The sequence below is a fragment of the Berghia stephanieae genome, chromosome 6, assembly GCF_034508935.2.
Source record: "Berghia stephanieae isolate SIO BIC M18660-M18661 chromosome 6, UCSD_Bste_1.3, whole genome shotgun sequence".
Lineage (NCBI taxonomy): Eukaryota > Metazoa > Mollusca > Gastropoda > Nudibranchia > Aeolidiidae > Berghia > Berghia stephanieae.
Genome location: NC_088365.1, coordinates 45,968,328 through 45,988,494, shown reverse-complemented (window position 1 = coordinate 45,988,494; position 20,167 = coordinate 45,968,328). Strand labels below are relative to the sequence as shown.

General features: G+C 35.7%; 1 protein-coding gene across 1 annotated transcript in view; it reads right to left on the bottom strand.

Moving 5' to 3' along the window:
- LOC144975123 (uncharacterized) overlaps positions 1–20,167 on the bottom strand; it is a 37,279-nt gene that overhangs the window by 8,550 nt on the left and 8,562 nt on the right. Inside the window, exons 7-16 of the mRNA XM_078918881.1 lie at positions 19,782–19,877; positions 18,183–18,278; positions 17,235–17,360; positions 16,043–16,238; positions 14,539–14,597; positions 13,271–13,399; positions 8,284–8,397; positions 7,730–7,832; positions 6,896–6,984; positions 5,360–5,967 (exon numbers count right to left, since the gene is read on the bottom strand). Of these exons, the coding sequence (XP_078775007.1) occupies positions 5,360–5,967; positions 6,896–6,984; positions 7,730–7,832; positions 8,284–8,397; positions 13,271–13,399; positions 14,539–14,597; positions 16,043–16,238; positions 17,235–17,360; positions 18,183–18,278; positions 19,782–19,877 (1,616 nt within the window). The remainder of the gene's footprint in view (positions 1–5,359; positions 5,968–6,895; positions 6,985–7,729; positions 7,833–8,283; positions 8,398–13,270; positions 13,400–14,538; positions 14,598–16,042; positions 16,239–17,234; positions 17,361–18,182; positions 18,279–19,781; positions 19,878–20,167) is intronic.

Here is a 20,167-nt window from a genome sequence, read left to right as displayed (position 1 = left end):
GAGGATGTTTGGACTGCCATCAACGACCACCTAAACAAAATGATGACCAAACATGTACCAACGAAGAAAAGCTCAAGGAAATTTCACCAACCATGGATAAACACCACCATCAAACGATTATCTAGACGGAAACAAAAGGCATGGAGCAGAGCGAGAAAGTCCAACAGTAATAAAGACTGGTACAATTATGCCCGACTGAAAAAAGAAACACAAAAAGAGAGTAGAAAGGCCTATCATAATCATGTTAAGGAACTTGTTAGTGAAGACTCAAACAAAAAGCTCTGGAAATTTATAAAAAGTAGGAGGTGCGATTCGGTTGGTATAGCGCCCCTTGAGCATGATCGTGTATTATACTCTGATGCAAAGGAAAAAGCAGACATACTTAATAACCAATTCTGCTCTGTTTTTGCTTCAAAAGCTCATACCAAAATTACCACTCAACAACTACAAGGTGAAGAAAACGATTCCAACACTATGGCCGAAATCAATGTGACAGTAGAGGGCGTTTCCAAACTCCTCGCCACTCTAGATCCAAAGAAAGCATGTGGCCCAGACAAAATACCATCCCGTCTCTTAAAGATATTGAGTAACGAATTTGCACCTGCCCTCACACATTTGTTCAAACTCTCTCTTGAAACGGGAGACATACCAATTGTTTGGAAGCACGCTCTTGTCTAACCCATCTACAAGAAAGGTGATAGAAGCAGGGCTCAAAACTACCGTCCAATTTCATTAACCTGCATTTGCTGCAAACTGTTGGAGCATATAGTGAGATCCTCAATAACTGAATATCTCGAAACTAACAGTATTTTTTGTGATGAACAGCACGGATTTAGGAAGCACCACTCATGTCAAACTCAACTTCTATCATTAACACATGATCTGTCAGCTGCTATTGATAAAGGTGGTCAAATTGATCTAGTACTACTGGACTTTGCCAAGGCCTTCGACAAGGTCCCTCACCATCGGTTAATCCAGAAATTGTATGACGTTGGTATCAGGAACAAAACCTTACAATGGATTGCAACTTATCTGGACAATCGCACCCAACAAGTTCTTGTCGACGGCGAGACTTCCACTATCGGGATGGTGACATCGGGCGTACCTCAGGGCTCAGTCCTTGGGCCCGTCCTATTTTTAGTGTACATAAACGATCTTCCACGAGGTATAAGGTCAAAAGTGCGCCTCTTGCTGACGACACAGCATTATATAATCAGATAAAAACAACAGACGACTGCAAAACACTAAATGACGATCTAGCTAAATTACAAGAATGGGAAACAATAAATCAAATGGAATTTAACGTATCAAAGTGCAATGTTCTAACCATCACAAATAAGAAAGCACCTATAACATTTGAATACCAACTTCATGGTCAAAACCTGGAACATGTAAAGACAGCAAAATACCTTGGCATTGAGTTTGCTAAAAACCTCAAATGGAATGACCACATATGTCACCTGGCTTCAAAGGCAAATCAAACAAGCGCTTACATCACCCGCAATTTAAAAAGATGCCCAATCACAACTCAAACCCTTGCTTTTAAAACTATTGTTAGACCAATTTTGGAGTATGGCAGCTCAATTTGGGACCCATATACAAAGAAAAACATCGACACCTTAGAAAACATCCAAAGAAAAACAGCAAGACGCATCACAAACACATTCGATCCTTTCTCAAGTGCGTCTGAAATATCACAACGGATTGGCCTTGAACCTCTGGAAAAGAGAAGAAAGATAGATAAACTTAAATTGTTCCACAAGATCTACTACAAAAATTCGTGCCTTAAACTTCCAAACGACATCAAAGATATCGGCACAAGAAATACGAGGGGACACACAGCAAGAGTAACCATCCCAACATCAAAAACAGACGCCCACATGTATTCGTTTTTCCCTTCCACTGCCCGACTATGGAATAGCCTCCCAGCTGAAGTGGCTGAAAACGGTTGCCAACATGCCTTCACGCGATTGCTGGAGTTCACAACGTGACTTTTTAATCTATGTGGTTTTAGTATTATGTGCAGAGTTTTAGCAAGTTTAAAATGTAAAACACTACAAACTGTGGAGTGATCCTCGACAATATTGGAGGTTTCCACAAGACGAAGAAGAAGAAGAAGAACAAATTTGTTTGATTACCCATATTGGGTCTTATAGTTATAGGCATGCAAAAGACTGAAAATGCTAAAGAATTATAACAAACAACGATCAATCAGTTATTAAAATAAAAATAATTTAGCCATGAACCAATTTGGCAAAAGAATCATTTATTAGATCAAACAAGTGTTAAATCAAAAAGAATTAACTAAATTTCAAATATGACGATTAATTTCTGCGGTGTTGAATCAATTAAAGAGCGAATGAGAATTCTTTCTTTTTCAGCATAAAAAAAATAATTAAGAATGTTATAAGATGACGATGAATCTGAGCATGTAATGGGAGCAAAATTATATTTTTTTTAGCAAACTGTATTAACAAATCTTCAAAAATTATACTCTTTGATAAAAGATAATAAATTTATTAGTATAAATGTTTCCATAATTCAATATTTTACCGATAAAGTTCTTCCCAAGCAGGGGAACAACTGTGAACAGATATATAATTTTAAAAAATAAAAATAATAATGATAAATTTAAATGGGTATTGTAGATAAATCACATCAATAGTATGGGTGTGAGGGATGGGAGAACTGGATGTGACAGGTTTGTACATTCTAAACAAAATTATTAAAAAATACCTAAATAAAACTAGATGTAAAACTAGTAAAGTAAATGATTACCTTTGTAATAAATGCATTAAAAAATTAAGTTTAATTTGTAAAATAAATAATCATTATGAAATGTCAAAAATCTAAATATAAATAACTATTAAACAATAAAAGCCAATCTTTGAAAAGTTCTGAAAAAAGGTTTATCTTGATTATCCAAAGATCGGGTCTGAGATCCGATCTTCATTCCAGGTAACCTGATTTATAGGAGATCAGTTTGTCTTGAATCTTTAAAAAAATTGTTTTAAAACCTTAATGGACATTGCAGTGGTGCCAATAGTTGAGCTTTATAAAATCCCACAAGTCTTGGGCTTGGGTAAAATATTGAAATTACCTACCGGCTTCAGACTAAATCAACGCCCTTCTTCAACAAAAATACAAAACAAATAATTCTCAGCACCTCCCCCACCCCCTTCCAAGGCCTCCAAAAAAAAAGATAAAAATAATAATAAAAACATGCATATAAATTACTCCCATTGTAATTAATGTGAAAGACAAAAATGTTGAAGTTGTATGAAAGATTATTATTATGGAACTTTAAACGTTATATTTTCATAATTTGATTTTTGGGTTATAAATAAATAAATAAAATTCCCTTTATTCACCCCATAGGGAAAATTTGTCTCTAGGATCTATTCCAAGGGAAAACTGGAATGACCCAGGTGTCAACCGCAGTGCAGCGCTGCAAATTGAGCTTGGGCGAGATGACTTGCTCAAGGCCACACAGCGGAGCGGCATGTGATCGAACTCTGTACCTTTCGGGTACAAAGCAAAGACCATACCACTGAGCCACGCTGTCCCCATAATATCAACATAGTCATCAGTACTGATGATAATGATCAGGTTGTTGTACAGGTGGTAGTTTGGCTGAAGGTAATGGTAGTGATAATGATATGATTGTGGTGATTCTGGTAATGTGCTTTGTGGTGATAATGATGGCAGCAATAGATGAGATGTTGAAGTGGTGGTAGTGGTGATGAAAACCTAGAATTAACAGTGAAAAAAGGAATCAAAGAGAAATGTGGGAATAGAGCTTGCCGGCAGGAAAATATGCAGGTTGGTGAAGACGAATAAAACATTTTTCACCTCCTACAAAAATGATTTTAAAACATTCAAATATGGATAACAAAATAAAAGAAAAAAGGAAAGCTTACAACACTCTGAGACATAAGGCTGTTTAAAAATCTGAAACTATAAAATAAACTGATACAAAAGTAACACGGAAGGCCTTTAAAATAACCAGACATATATTTTAGCATACAATCGTCATGTAAATGATTTGATTTTGGGTCACTTTGATTATTCAAAGCCTTTCACATTTCACATCCACCGCTGTTTAATTGTATGCATCACCACCCCCCTCCCCCTCCAAAAAAAAAAAAAGACAAGGAAAATTTGAGAATATAACTATTCAAAGGATTTTTTTTTTTTAATGAAATCGATCAAACCATACATACATAACCAAGCAACCTGTTTATCAAGAGGTGCATAGTATAATCTTTTTTAAATAAAAAAAATAAAAAAATAATAAACGAATTAAAAACCCAACAAGAAAAGAGAAAGGGTACACAGACATTTCCACGACAACCTCCACCAGCCAATAATAAAAGCCTTAGAAAAACCCATTGAAAATCCACCTTGAACCAAGCCAAACAAAATTGGAGCAACGATTTTGTGATGGGCTCAGCAAAGCATCATTGAACAAACACAAATTTCAATTAAGGAGGAAGTTCACGACCTTGCTTGCGGACAGAATGAAAAAAAAATAAAAAAATTTACAAACTAAAAAAATAAGGCAGACATTGTGCTTTTTCATCAATCAGTCATTAAATATTCATTATGATGATGAAAAGATGTTGGTAAATATGAATTGTGCTAAATATCCAAAATTTGCTATTTTTTTTTTTTAATCAAAAACTAACAACATAAATGGTAATTAAAAAAATATTCTTATAACAAAATCTTTAAATCTACTAAACAAAAGTCCCTTAAGTTCTTGCTAAAGCTCTGAACAACAGCATTCTATCAATGATTTGTGCAGCTATGTGGTCTTGTGGTATGACACTCGCTTTCAGATCGGAAGGTCCTGGGTTCGAGCCTCACTCGACACATAGTTGAGTCCTTGGAAAAGGCTCTTTACTCACATTCTCTCACCGTACTCGGGTGTAAAATGAATACCTGGCCTTTCAGCGTTGTCTTTGTCCGAAAAAACTTTTTTATTATCGCCTAACAGGCCTCATGTCTCGTTCTTTAAGTTACGTGTTGCCGTTACTCAGGGACCCTTTGCAAAGTGCTTGGACCATGTTTAATGGATATTGTGCTATATAAAACCTAATTTTCTTATTTTTTTAATGGTGAATAGTCAATACAAAAATTCCTGATTTTTATTCTAGCGACAAATTAGAACCAGGTTCCCACCAATGTAAATAAATGAATTAAAAAAAAAACAAAAAACCTACAGACTTGATAATGAAGAGGATAAAAAACGTCTTCCAATACCAGAGCACAATAGGTGCAGAGATCAGGCCGAAAAGGGTGGAGGGGAGTTCAAGTAGAAGGGGATAAAAGAATGAATACCTTTTGCAACACACACCTCTTTTGGTTCAGGCTGGAGTCTGGCTGTTGCTGCAAGCTGCTGATTCCATCGTCCTTGTCAGGAGTTTCTTTATTATCCGTCGTCAACTGTTTCGATTTATCCTTCAATGAATCGCAAGAATCTTTTCCCAGAGATGGCATGCTGCTGTTCTCCAAACTTGATTTCGAATTTTTTCTCAAACCTGTGACAGACGAATTTGACAACCTCTGCTTGGGTCTGGCGGTGGTAGCAGCGGTAGAGGAGGAGGAGGAGGAGGAGGGGGGATACAATGCAGATGACGACAGTGAAGTGGCTTGTGGAATATTTGTTTCGAATGACAAGTCAAACGGGTGAGCCTCTGGAACGAGCTCGTGGGGAATATAATTGGGGCTGTTGTTGTTCAAATTGCCGAGTGCAGATGATTGAGCTTTAATGCTGTAGGGGGAGGTCCTACCAGTTCCTGATGATAAGGATGGAGGTGATGATAGTGGTCGTGAAGGGATGGACAAAGATGGTATGGTAATATGGAATGGAGAATTTGGCTGATGTGCTGCTGCTGCTTCCGGCATCTTCTCTGCCAAACCAGGTTCTGTGTCAACAGCACTATTGTAGGAGGATTCCGAGTCCTGTGATGGGAATAAGAATAAAATAAGAAGGAAAAAAATATATACAAACAACGGAATAATTTTAAAATCAGTCTTTGAAATTTATTTTTTAAATAAACACCAAAGAAATTTTTTTTAAATGCCAAACGTTCAGATATTTTTCTTTTATTTATCAGAAACTGATAAAAACTGAACCCTTTTCAAAGCCTTTACATTTTTTTTTCTTTCAAAAGAGCCAATCAGTGCTGATGGTGGCCAAAAAAAAAAGTGAAAAAAGGAGGAAAATGGCGAAAGATTGCCTCTAAGTCCCATTTGTACTGCACTAACCTCCACTCTTAACGCAATTAAGATGATAAACTATTATCATTGATACTGATACTAGGCTGTCAGAAGTTGTAGAATGTAATAAGTAATAAACAAAAATGAATATAATAGCTTCAAAAAAGAACGACATATCAAAACATGGTACGTTTCAGGCTCAAAACCCTTCTTCAGTCAACAATAAAGACACAAATACATTACTAAATTCTAGATAGACGACAGAGATATTTTGTAGGTCAACTGCACCTATTTTGTTCCACCACAGATCAAGTCTGTCACAGCCAGTACATTTGATTGGGAAAAATGTCATTTTTTTTAACAGAAGGAAATTCCTCCCTCTGACTCCAAAATCCAGGATTTCTGCGTATCCGAGAAAAACCATCAGCAATGCATGAATACGGTAGAGTCACGATCTCCCCGGCCAGGTGGAGTTGTCGTACCAGTAAGGTTGCAGGTTCAAGCCCTAATCGTCGCCACAAAGTTTTTATTCTCTGTTGTCTTCTGGAACTTCCCTACTCACTTCATTTCTTGCTTGCTCCACTCACTTTTCTTACTTTTGAAGTATTTTTGAGTCGAGCATTACAAAAGAAACAACCTTATGTCACGGAGTCGTCCGAGTAGAAATTACCTGACTGTATGGGCTTTGACTGCGAGCAGCTGACATGGAATCTTTCACGCCCCATGGAACCGCTGTAGGAACTGAGCAACTTAGAGGACCTGGATGTAGATAAAATATGGCTACAGGAAAACCAAAATTTTAGACTGATTCAAAATCATTCACAATGAAGAGTTCTATGAGGTTGTTTTGTTTTTGTTTTTTTTTTCAAAACGTGGCTATCCAATCAACTTTTAGAAATCGAATCATTTATGACCACAATAATGATTAAATAAAATTTTTGTTTGAAACATAAATTCCTCAAGAAATAGTCAAAACATGATTTAATAGTTGACTATCGCGTTCAACACAAATTTGCTGTATTGCCCATTTGTGTGAATGAACACAAGAAAGTTAAATGAAATAAACATCAAAATATTATTATAGCCTTACCATAACATGAGAAACCTTTAAATTTCTTCTTTTTCCTTTTTTGGATGAACTGAACCCAGTTTGGGAAAAAAAAAAAAGAAACATCATTTCAATATTGTGGTTTTGGAGTTGTTCAAGGTGTAAGCAGCAACTTTTTTTGGTCCATAATGTACTATCTGCTTAAAAGGCTGTATGCGACATCCTTTAAGATTTGTAAAATCACCTTGTAGGCGCCATGTCTCCTCCTACACGTTAAATATTGCTGTTGACTTGGGACCCCTTGTAAAGCTCATTGAGCATGTTAAGTGGATATTGCACTATAAAAATGCTCGTTTTAAAAAAATTGGGGGTGAGGAGGATGAGCTTGTCCACATTATAGTTTTCTTCATCTTTTTCTAAAATTTATCAATAAATCAACACTTTTGCTTTGATCACCTGAAACTTGAGAAGTCATCTGGCTTCCATCTAGCTGGTCAGACAAAGACCCTGGAGGAGTCTGGCTGTAGTACCCGTCTGTCAGGCTGGCAGCTGATGCATTCTGGGATATCATAAATATAAAAGAAAGCCATGATAGACCATGAAAGTGCAATAGGGAAGAAAAGTCGTGACATCAAACCCTCTACTCTTTTGGTTCCTAAATCCTTGGGAATTTGTATGTAACCAGTCCTTCGGGGCACTTATAATGAATAGGTTACATTAAGATGGCATAAATATTTCAATAGCAGGTTGAATAGGCAGATTCTTAGGATTATGGGATGTAAAAAAAAATAATAATAATAATAATAATAATAATAATAATAATAATAATAATAATAATAATAATAATAATAATAATAATAGTCATAATAATAATAATAATAATAATAATAATAATAACAATAATATAATCTTTATTGTCTAAAAAGATTAGGGACCCTTTGTAAAGTGCTTTGAGAATGTTTAGTGGATATTGCGCTATATAAAATCTCAAGTAATTTAGTAACCCATACCTTTCGAGACATTGTCTTTTTGGGAATCTTGGTATTTTTGGCTTTGCTAATTGCTTGCAGTATTGCGACTGTGTCGAGCTCCTTCTGATCAGGTTTCTCATGGTCCAATGTCACCTGTAAACAAGAATAAGCCCCTAATTAAACAAGAACTTATTGCTGATGTATGTATTCATACAGATTCATGGCAATCAACAAGCTATGTTTCTCTGACCTTAAGGGGGCAGCTGTGGCTCAACGGTACAGTCTTTGTTTCATACCAGAAAGGTACCGGGTTCGATCACCCACCGCTGCGCTGGGTGGCCTTGAGCAAGTCACCTCGCCCTAGCTCAATTTGCGGCGATGCACTGCGACAGACGCCTGTGTTTTTCCAGTCTTCCCTTGGAATAGACCCTAAAGACAAATTTCTCCTATGGGATGAATAAAGTGAATTTCATTTGATTGAGAAGCATGTTTCTCATTTTCATGTATATCCCTTCATGACTGTCAACAAGCTACCTTTCTCTGACCTTAACATATTGTCCATGAGAGAAGCACATTTCTCATATTCATGCACTAAACCTTCACGGCTGACAAGCTACGTTTCTTTGACCGTATCATATTGTCCATGAGAGAGGCACATTTCTCATTTTCATGCACTCATTCTCACTAAATAAACTAATGAGTGAATTTTTGAATAAACAGAGATTGGTAACAGAGGCATGATACATTAGACGCTGATTAATTGAAGTAGCACCATTACGGAAAAATATTTTTAACTAAGTAGTCCTTCAGAGCCATTAGATTAGGCCAATGGAGCTGGAATTTATCCCGGTTTCTATAGCGTGAAACGCACAGTAGCAATTGCTTGCTACCCTTTGGATAGGACGCTAGTCTATCGCAAAGTACTTTCCACCAGATCTAGCAGACCCAGCTACCTACTTACTGCTGGGTAGACAAGGTTATCAGAAAAAAATCTCAACTGCACCTGGGGTCAATCTCAGTCCCTTTTGCGTGTGAAACGAGTGCTCTACCAACTGAGCTATTGGGCTCCCCTTTGAATTAAGCAAAGAAACTGGTCCCCCCTGATAGTATTCATAATTGAAACAATCAATCAAGACTATACACATATATATTGTGACAGCTATAAAAAGTGATACATATCGAGTTTCTTCCCTGTTGTTTGTCTAAAATTTCTTCTTCTGATTTTTGATAATATTTAATATCAAGTGAGTATCGCCATGAGGACGTGCAAAAAAAGAATAAATCACTGTATCTAATGACCACACATTCATATGAAACTATTATTACACTTTAATCTGTTATTTATTATCTAATTTCGATTTGTTATATTATATATTATAATAATATATATATATATATATATATATATATTTATGAGTGTTGAAGGGTACTCCTAGGTACGAAAGTGTTCGATAATGATGGTTAGAGCTAATATTAAATATAAATGGGATCACTCACTTATATGTGGCCAAACAGAAACATATGTTTTGGCCACATATAAGTGAGTGATCCCATTTATATATATATAGAAAAAAAAAAAAATAAAAAAATGGGGGGTGAAGTGGCCGAGTGGTAAAGGCAGTGCACTGTGACCCCGCAGGTCCTGGGTTCGAGCCCCGCTTCAGACACATTGGTTTTTTTTCCTTGGGCAAGATTATTAACCCCCAATTTGCTCACTTGGACAACATGGGTGATGCCTGTTGAAATCAGAAATCTTGTTGATGGATTCACAGTGTTCCAAAAGCGATCTTTTAGTTCAGCCCGCTTTACCCCTGCTCTCACAATGCATACTGTCACGCTTCACCGATTTCTGCTATTCAGTCAGAGCCTTTTGTGACTATTGAAATTAGCAACCTTTGTTATGGTTTTTAAACCTGTTTTTAACTATTTTAAAAATGTTATTTATAAATACAAAGTGATTACTTAGAAAAAGGAGAAGATGATCTTTATTCTGATATAATTTTATTAATAATAAGATGTATATAATTTTCACACTAAGCATTAACTTTCAGAGTATTTTTGAAAAAAAATTCACTCAAACATGCATAATAAACTCTTAATTATCTAAAAATTTAAACGACCAAAGTTTAAAAAAAATTCACTAATTAAAAGTCAAAGACTATTTCTAATTAGTCACAAAATTTCACATGTGCCGGAAAGTTGGTTATTTCACTATTCCGTCAGATATTTGAACCCTCCCATTCAATATTCGATGGCCTTGAGGATTCAATATGCAATCTCTCTTGTATTACAACTCCAGATTACAGAATATAGTTAGAATGCCATCAAACATACTTTAATATTATATATTCACTTTCTTTAAAAAGCAGATACCCAGCACTTTCTCTGTGTTTACAAAGAATTGAATTCATTTTATTTTAAAAGTCATTGTGAAAACTAGTAGAGTCCATTAATGCGTCCAAACCCATTTATAAATTAGATATTAAGTAATTTGCGTATTGAGTAATTTGCGTGTCAATGCATGTGTGTGTTTATATGTGTGTGTGTGTGTGTGTTTGTGTTAGAGATGGGGAGTTGCTAGTGTGTGTTGGTATGTGTATGGATCTGTTTAGGTATGAGAAAGAACAAAAAGATTTGTGGTGGAGGATGTAGCTATTGAACGGAGGATAGTTGGAGGGAGAAAGGGATAAGTAGAAAAGAGAAAAAAAGGGGATTGAGAAAGCAACATATAACTCAAAATATACAAATAACAGCTCTATTTTTAGAGGAAGTTTAACCACGTAATATGTCAAATGTTTTAAGATGTTTAAGTATTATTTTGTTTGATTCATCAAATTTTCATTTCTCTCTAACTTTCTTTTTTTGGGGGGCACATACGACATGATATCAGGAGAAACCTGCAGGAGGTTACTTTTTATTATTGTTTTTAATTGAGATGATTATGTTCTCATTGATTGTGTTCTCTTTTCAATTTTTGAAATTGTTGAATGTAACAATTCACCTCCTTGTTCTCCTAAAAGACCTAGACCAAAAGTATATTTCTTCATAAAAGGTATGCAATGGGTTTCCAATATGTGGTGTTTTGGAAGTACATTTTGAGGAAAGTAATTATGGTATATTGTCATATATTTCTCTATCTTGCTATTAACACTTTCTATTACTGTCTCTGTGACTGGTTTTGTGTGAGAAATTAGTGAATGTATTTCAGAATAAGCTCCATTTATTTCATCAAAACATTTGTTTATAGTTTCAGCTTTGTCCCTGATTAATTTATTGTTTGTATACATGTATGTTTTAGAAACGACATTTTCAGTGAGTTTTTCGTAAACGTCTTGTGTGTAATATCTATGGCAATGATTTCCTATGAAGCTACGACTATGACATACTTGAGATATGATTTTGTTTGTTTTTAATATATCATCAAGAGAACTGCAGACTGGCCCACATCGATCTGACAGTTTCTCTTTATGAACAACTAAGGCTATTTTTTCTTCTGTGATTGGGATCTTAGTTTCCCATTCTTATTTTTTCTCTTGAGGCACATCAGTGAGCAATTAACAGGTCTTGTAAGATTCTACAACTGCTAGTAGACTCTTATATGTTTTCATGTCTCTAATTTTCTTTTCACATTTATAGCATATAACTTCTGAATGTTTATTTTTAAGGTCCGTTCCAATATCAATGTCAAAGAACAGTTTGATTTCATTTTTGAAGTCTTTACAAAAAATGTTTTTCCTATTTTTAGCCTTTTCTTTAACTGTTAGTGCACCTTTAGCACATAAACAACATAGTGAATTGAGATTTTTAAGTGTATCTCAAGTGTATGTTCCCTTTTTACCTGATAGGTGAAACCAAAAAAATATAAAAAATAAACTACGCTTCGCGCACTAACCGAACTTTCACACCTAAAAGACAATAAAATTTTAAAACTTATAAATTATCAATGAAGGAAATCTATCGTTTGGTTAATGAGATATCACTAATTATATTTGAGAAATCACTTTTCAAAATTCTATTATGTACATACTTTTATAACCCAAGTTACAACATAACCAATAAACTTATTTTGATAAAAATTTCACAATGATGTGTAGCAAAGAAGGGTAAATGATATTCAACAAAAAAATATAATGTTATATTTAATTATCCGGGTGAGAAAATGTTTGAATTAACACAAAAAAACGGAAGATAGGGATTAGTAAGGAATGCACCCAGGATTGAGATTACCTGCCGTGAAATCACTGACTTCACGGTTCAGTGACTCAGACTAAAAGATCGCTGAGAAGCAATTTGGAACACTGTGGATTATCTATATTCCTTTGTGGAAGCGCATAATTTTATTTTTTTTAATAGAAAAAAAAATGGGAGAGAGACCCTTTGATATTTTTCTTTTAAAAAAAAAAAAGTGAATTGAATTTTCAGATGAAAAAAGATATATCTATCTAAATGCATCATTTTCATTGTGATGTTTGATTTATGTTTGTTCGTTTTTAAGTGTTTTACGGCGTTTGCGACACATTAAGGTCATATCAGCGCCAGTAAAAAGGAAGAAAATGGGATAGTAAAGAGTTCTAGAATTACAATTAAAGCACCCAAGAAAAGGTAAGACAAAGGGGAATAGATTCAAATAGGAAACAGATGTAGATTCCAAGAGCACACTATCAAAGTACTTAGTTTGAGATCACCTAAAAGTCTCATCCAGACAAAAGCACAGGTCCTCGCAAAGAAGAACAAACTCAAATGATTACAAATCATATATAACATGTAAACAAAACATAATACAGTGCATAACAGAGAGATGATTTACAAGGAAAAAAATGTCATCTCCCAAAACTAACTATACATTTGACTGTTTCCCTCTCAGCAAGGGTATCCAGCCAGGGCCAGGACAAAACCAAGTAATCTCATTCCAAGATAAAGACAGAAAGCAAGTTGGAAAACAGATATAGGGGGATAGAAGACACAGTAAGTACCTCCCTGCCCACTATGGGAGGTCAGGAACCCCAAACAGTCATGTTTGATTTACCTCTGCAACTCGGTCCCCAAACATCTTCAAGGTCTTGGTGCGATAGTCCAGAGAATGGGTCACACTGTTTCCAATCATTAGAACATTCTCCAGGCAGGGGAGCTGACTGATGTGCTGCATTTCCTCAATCTGTATTTTCAATCAATTGTCAGTCATTAAAAAAACCCCATCAAATTGTGTTAAAAATAAAATACAAAACAAAACAAAACAAAAAATACAACTTTCAAAAGCCACACAAGACGCCACGGAGAGCAGCATGTGGATTTCATAATATTCAAATGTATTATATTTTTTTTACACTCAAACACAAAAGCAATAAGTACATGCTGCACAATGTGTCGGGGGTCCCAATAGCTCAGTTGGTAGAGCACTCACTTCACATGCAAATCCGAGATCGATCCCGGGTGTAGTCGAGATTTTTCTCTAACCCTCCTGTCCACCCAGCAATGATTGGGTAGATCTGATGGAAACTACTTTGCGATAGACCAGTGTCCTATCCAAAGGGTATCAAGCAATTGCTATGGTCCGTTACCCACTACAGAAACCGGGATAAACTTTGGCTCCATGAGCCAAATGGCTCTGAAGGACTACCATACAATGTGTACTCCAAAACAAGCTCTGCACAACAGCACTAAGTTCTTATGGTGATGACAATGAATTTTCTTCAGATTTTGTAATGTGCAAAACAAATCTGAAAAAGTAAAATGTTCATTGTATCGTTACAAATGTGACGATTTTACAGAAGCAGACCTGCCTAGTTGAACATTTAAAATTTCGTAGTTTTAAGGAGATAACAATTTACTCTCAATAACACTTCAAAATCCTCAGAATTGCGTACCCCTGCATCAACTTTCATTTTCAATATGTTTTAACTCTCTCCTTACCAGCCATTTTCAGGATTTTCCCCAAAACTTCACACCCAACTAACAAATATATACATTTATATCACTCAAACACAATAGCAGTAAGTTCTTGCGATACAGAATTTCTTAAGCAAAACGTACTCTAGACAACACACTGTTCATTTTCTTTAAATTTATTATGATGTACAAAAGAAATTTGAATAAGAAAAATGTTGGTTGTATCGTAAAGAATGTGACGATTTTCCTATGCATGGTAAGGAGAGGGTTAATGACTTAGAGATGCTCATAAACCTCCATGAATTGAGAAAAATTTCATATTCCTGCTAATTTTTCGTAGTAGTAGACAGGTCTGCAGTAGTTGGTAAGGAGAATGAGAGGATTATAAGGCAAGTGTGACATACTCACAGAGGATATTTTATTATGAGACACATCCAATGTCTGAAGGGAGAACAACTTGGCAAATCCTGTAGAAAATTTAAAAATAAAAAAACAACAATTACAGTCATATTTCAATATTTGGAACTAAATAAAGTTTACTCATGTTTCCATTGGGGGAGTTCTTGATAACTCAGTTGGTAGAGCATTCACTTCACATGCAAAGGGGCCCCGAGTCCAGGCCTGGTTGAAGTTGAGAATTTTTTTCTGATCCCCACGTCCACCCTGTGGCGAGTGGATAGCTAGTTTTGTTAGATCTGGACGAAAGTACTTTGCAATAGACTAGTATCCTATCCAAAAGGTAGAAAGAAATTGCTATAGTCCATTTCACACTATGAAAACCAGGATAAACTCTGACTCCACGGGCCTGATGGCTCTGAAGGACAAGATGTTTCCATGATCAAAACTAAATCAATTTTTTAAAAAAGAAGTATATCTATACTGTGAATATACACTGTATTTACAATGGCACAGACGCTTTACTTTCCTTTGATCCCCTGATGATGGAACAGTGTATAAGAAACATACAGAAAGAGATTCTTAGGTTCTAGTACAACTTTCATAGGACAAGGCAAGGGTGTATAAAAAAAAACTTTAAAAAAAAATTGAGCTTTTATATAGGGTAATATCCACTAAACATGCTCAAAGCGCTTTACAAGGTGTCCCTGGCCTACAGCAACAGTTAACATGTAGCAGTGCTGATGGTGATAAAAAGCGAAAAAGGAGGAAAATTGTGAAAGATTGCCTTTAAGCCCCATTTATAATGCACCAGCCCCAACATTTAGAGAATTAAGATGATAAACTATCATTGATACTCTAACTAGTTTCTGGAAAGTGGGAATCTGCACCTTATACAGTATGTTCCATCACACATCTAGTCTGTCAATGCCAGTACATTTTATGGAGGGAAATATTACTTTTTAAAAGGAGGAAATACCTCCTCTAACTCCAAAATCGCGGATTTCTGCGGATCAGAGGAAAACTATCAGCGCTGATGTAGGACGGGACATGACGCCCTTTAGGCGATATTACAATTTTTTTTCGGACAGAGACAACGCTGTTAACAGCCAGGTAATCATTTTACATCTGAGTACAGTGAGAGAATGTGAGTAAATAGCCTTCTCCAAGGACTCAACTATGTACCGAGTGAGGACCTTCCGATCCGAAAGCGAGTGACATACTACTAGACCACATAACCGCACGTGTATAAAATCCCTTTCTAAAGGGCATGCATGTTGCTGAAGTGATTATCACTGGTTCGTACCCTCATAGCTAATTTAAGATAAGATGAGACGAAATAAGATTTATTTTATGGAAATTATGATTTAGTATCACAGTGGTATATAACAAAGACAATTTTAAAATTCTGGCTGACATATTATCAACTGAGCCATTGGGCATTATGATGATTTTAAAGAAATAGGAAATTTTTTTTTTTTTTGTAGAATAAATAACAAAAACAAAATCTACAAACCATGCAGGCTTTCCAGCTGATTGTGAGCCAAACAGAGGATTTTAACATTGCCCAGTTTTGTGTGTAGCGAGTCCACATGGTGGATACGATTGTGGCTGAGGTCCACTCGGGTCAGCTGGCTTAACCAATGGAGATTCTGGATCACTTCGATTTCATTGTGACTGAGTTTGAGGGTTTCTACGTTTGGCATCAGTTGCTGAAGGAGTAAAAATAAACAATAAATAAAATTCCCTTTATTCATCCCATTGGGATAATGTGTTTTTAGGGTCTTTTCCAAGGGAAGGCTGGAATAACCCAGGCATCAGCCGCAGTGCAGCGCGGCAAATTGAGCTAGGGACGAGGTGACTCGCTCAAGGCCACACAGCACAGCAGCGGATGATCAAACTCGGTACCTTTCGGGTATGAAGCAAATACCGTACCGCTGAGCCACAAAGCCCTCTTAATAAAGAAGCGGAGGTAAAATTTTATATGTGATATCTTCACAAAACATCAAATTGAAAGTTTTTCACTTGGAAACATTATTTTCTTAATGAATTTTTTTTTTAATTAAAAGATAAAGAAGTCTGGGATTCACCACATGAATTCTGTATTGTTTTGGGATGGACAAAATAAGGCAAATCAAATTAATTATCACAAATAACAAGAATTACTTGATTCAAGGCTTTGGCAATATAAGATACCCGCATTCAATCATCTTTATAAAAGCACAGAATTGAAACAAATCCAAATTTCAGCATCAGAGTCCTCCCAATATGATACAAGATTGTTGCGATTGCTCACATCAAATCAAATATAAACGTCCGCAATGAAAATTCCTGCCATTGGCCCCTACCCTAATAAATGGCTTGCTTATCATTAAATAAAAAAAGATTTGAAAAACATAATAGTTTAATAAAAGTAAAGATTGATACAATTCCAGCTTAACTTAACTTGCTAGATGATCTGATGTAGACCAACTCAATGGTGAGAACTAAAAACCATTGATTTAGAGGGGGGAGGGGAGGTAAGTATGAAATCGAAAACACCAGGTTCCTTTCTTGGTGCAGCAAATAAGATTATTGTCTCTATATTCGATCAGCTTGTAAAAAGAATTTATTTTAATTAATGCTTTAGAATTACATTTTATCAGGATTTTAAAAAAAGAAAGAAAGAAAAAGAAAAAAAAAGATAAATTCCCATTGAAAAAACTCACAATACTGGGGTGAATGGCTCCGAAGGAATTGTTACTGAGGTCTAAATGGGTGACAAGGTCCCAGTTTCCTACCAGGACAGATCCATCCTCTGCCTTCCAATGGGGCGAGTCTTGAAGAAGCATCTCCTGTTATCAAAGGATGAAAATCAGAATATTGCAAAAATGAAACAGAAAGTATTGACATGTTAAATGGGAGAAAGGGGGCGGGGAGGAGAGAGAGTTGAGAGAGAGAGTGAGAAAGGGAGAGAGATAGGGGGGAGAGAGAGACATTTGAGAGAGAGAGAGAGAGAGAGAGAGAGAGAGAGAGAAAGAGAGAGAGAAAGAGTAATTATCAGATTCCAGCACAAGCAAAGTAAATAATATGTCAGCGCGCAATGTCATCGTTGTATGCAAAGATCTCAGCAGGCCAGGGTTCATCCACAATTCATCTGTATACACACATGTGCACTCATTCGCCCCCTCCCACTCACACATACCCAACTACAAAGCAGGTCACAGCAGAAATGTGTTCCCTTGTGGAGAATATAAGCATTACATCGTCCCAACTATCAGGTAACCTGAGATTCTGATGAAATAGAAATGAAGGGCAGGTCTGCACTGCTATGTGGTCTTGTTGTATGACACTCGCTTTCGAATCAGAAGGTCCTGTGTTTCAGCCTCACTCGGCGCATGGTTGAGTCCTTGAAATAGGCTCTTTAATCACATTCTCTCATCCTACTCAGGTGTAAAATGAGTACCTGGCCGTTAACAGCTTTGTCTCTGTCCGAAAAGAACTGTTATATCACCTAACAGCCGTCATATCTCATTCTTCACGTTACGTGTTGCTGTTGGTCAGGGACCCTTTGTAAAGCGCTTTGAGCACATTTAGTGGATATTGCACTATATAAAAGCTCCAAGTAATGGCAGCTTTGTAAAGGGATGAGTACTTGGAATTTTTTTCTATTTTACCTTCATAGATGATGATGATTGGTGTATATCGAGTTCAACCAGAGTTTGCTTGATTGTCTCTAAGCCACTGATCAGGAGAAAATTACAACCGCTAACCTGAAAGTAAATGATGAGAGACAAAATCATTACAATCGTTAAGACTTAAGAACAGCGTAAGGTGAGGCATAAAACATGAAGAAAATGGACATCTAAGCCACTGTTCAGGAGGAAATTACAACCGCTAACCTGAAAGTAAATGATGAGAGACAAAATCATAACATTCGTTTATAGAAGATTAATACTTAAAGAACAGCGTTTTTTTTTTTTTTTTTGTTTGTTTGTTGCTTTAGGTCTCTTCCAACACAATTGAGGTTATATGAGAGACCGCTGAAACAAAAAAACAAGCAATCTAACAAAAATAGTACAAATGTCAATCAAAATCATAACCTAAAGATATCATAAGCTAAATTTTAAATAACCAAGAACAAACAGGCAGAGGATTTACAGGAAAAAAAATATCCCCTGTCAAAAATACAATCACAAACCAAAGAAGCAGGATAGGCTAGTAAAGAGAAGAAGAAACGACATCACTATCGGATCGTACACCCATGCGAACATCATAGGTATATGATTCAAGGGTGATGCTCCCATCCAACCACCCGCAAAGACGTGCAACAAAATAAATCGATTCATTCTTCATTCTTTTTCAAGAGCTTCAAATGACTTGAATGCAAATTTCTTATATTATATTTTTTATTTGCTTTTGAAGAGAATAAATTATCATCATTGTCATTTTCTTTTGACATTGTAAAGTACACTTTCTCTGATGATATGAAGCACTTTTTTTTTTACAATTTTTTTTTTCAATAGCAATTTATCTTCATCGTGCCTTAAGTTCAATTTCAATAAAAATTTATTAAAAGTAGTCCTTCAGAACCACAAGGCCAATGGAGCCGGAGTTTATCCTGGTTTCTGTATCGTGAAACGGGCAATAGCAATTGCTTGCTACCTTTTGGATAGGACACTAGTCTATTGCACAGTACTTTCCACCAGATATAGCAGACCCAATTATCACTGCTGGGTGGACGGGGGGTGTTAGAAAAAAATCTCGACTATACCCAGGATCTATCTCAGTCCTTTTGCTTGTGAAACGAGTGCTCTACCAACTGAGCTATTGGGACCACCAAAATTTTATAATGCATTGTTGAAAACATCTTCTGAAAGGCATTCAACTCAGGAAAACAACTATACAAGAGACTTCAAAGAAACTATATAACAGTCAAGTAGACATGAACAATTTCATCTCAAGTCAAAATAAAGCACTTTTATCGGAGAGTTTGACCCAATAATCATACTGCCATTGTTTTTTAAAACACAGTATATGCAATGTTAACCGAATAGAACATAATGTGTTCTTTACGGCAGTATAGATATGATGCATCATTGGCTGCAGAGGGATCTTGGCCCAACATTAGAAAATTGGGCATTCTTGGGACTTAAATGGTTTGCGACCTAAGCCGCTATATTCTATTATTGTTACTGAACCACAATGTACCACAGTGTATGTAGATATATAATGTATAGATTTGCACTAAAAAATTCAGACGTTTAAACACAAACCTCCAAAGTTTGCAGTGATTTGAATAAAGTGAGGTCAAAGGGCAGCTTGCTCATGACAATATTGCTTGTGCCAACTGGATCAGTTCCTCCAGTTACCTGTAGAATCAATGAAAAAAATGAAATAATATTTTTGTACAGTTTATTTCTTCATGGCCCTTTTATGAAAAAGTCACCAAAAGTGCTGAATCTTAAGTTACTTGTGATTCAGTTACCCCATCTCCTCTCTCACAGCTCTCAATCCAAGTCATAAGAAAAAAGATGATAATAATAATAATAAATAATAATAATAATAATAATAATAATAATAATAATAATAATAATGATAATAATAATAATAAAAATAATTATTATTTTTATTATTATTATTATTATCATTATTATCTTAT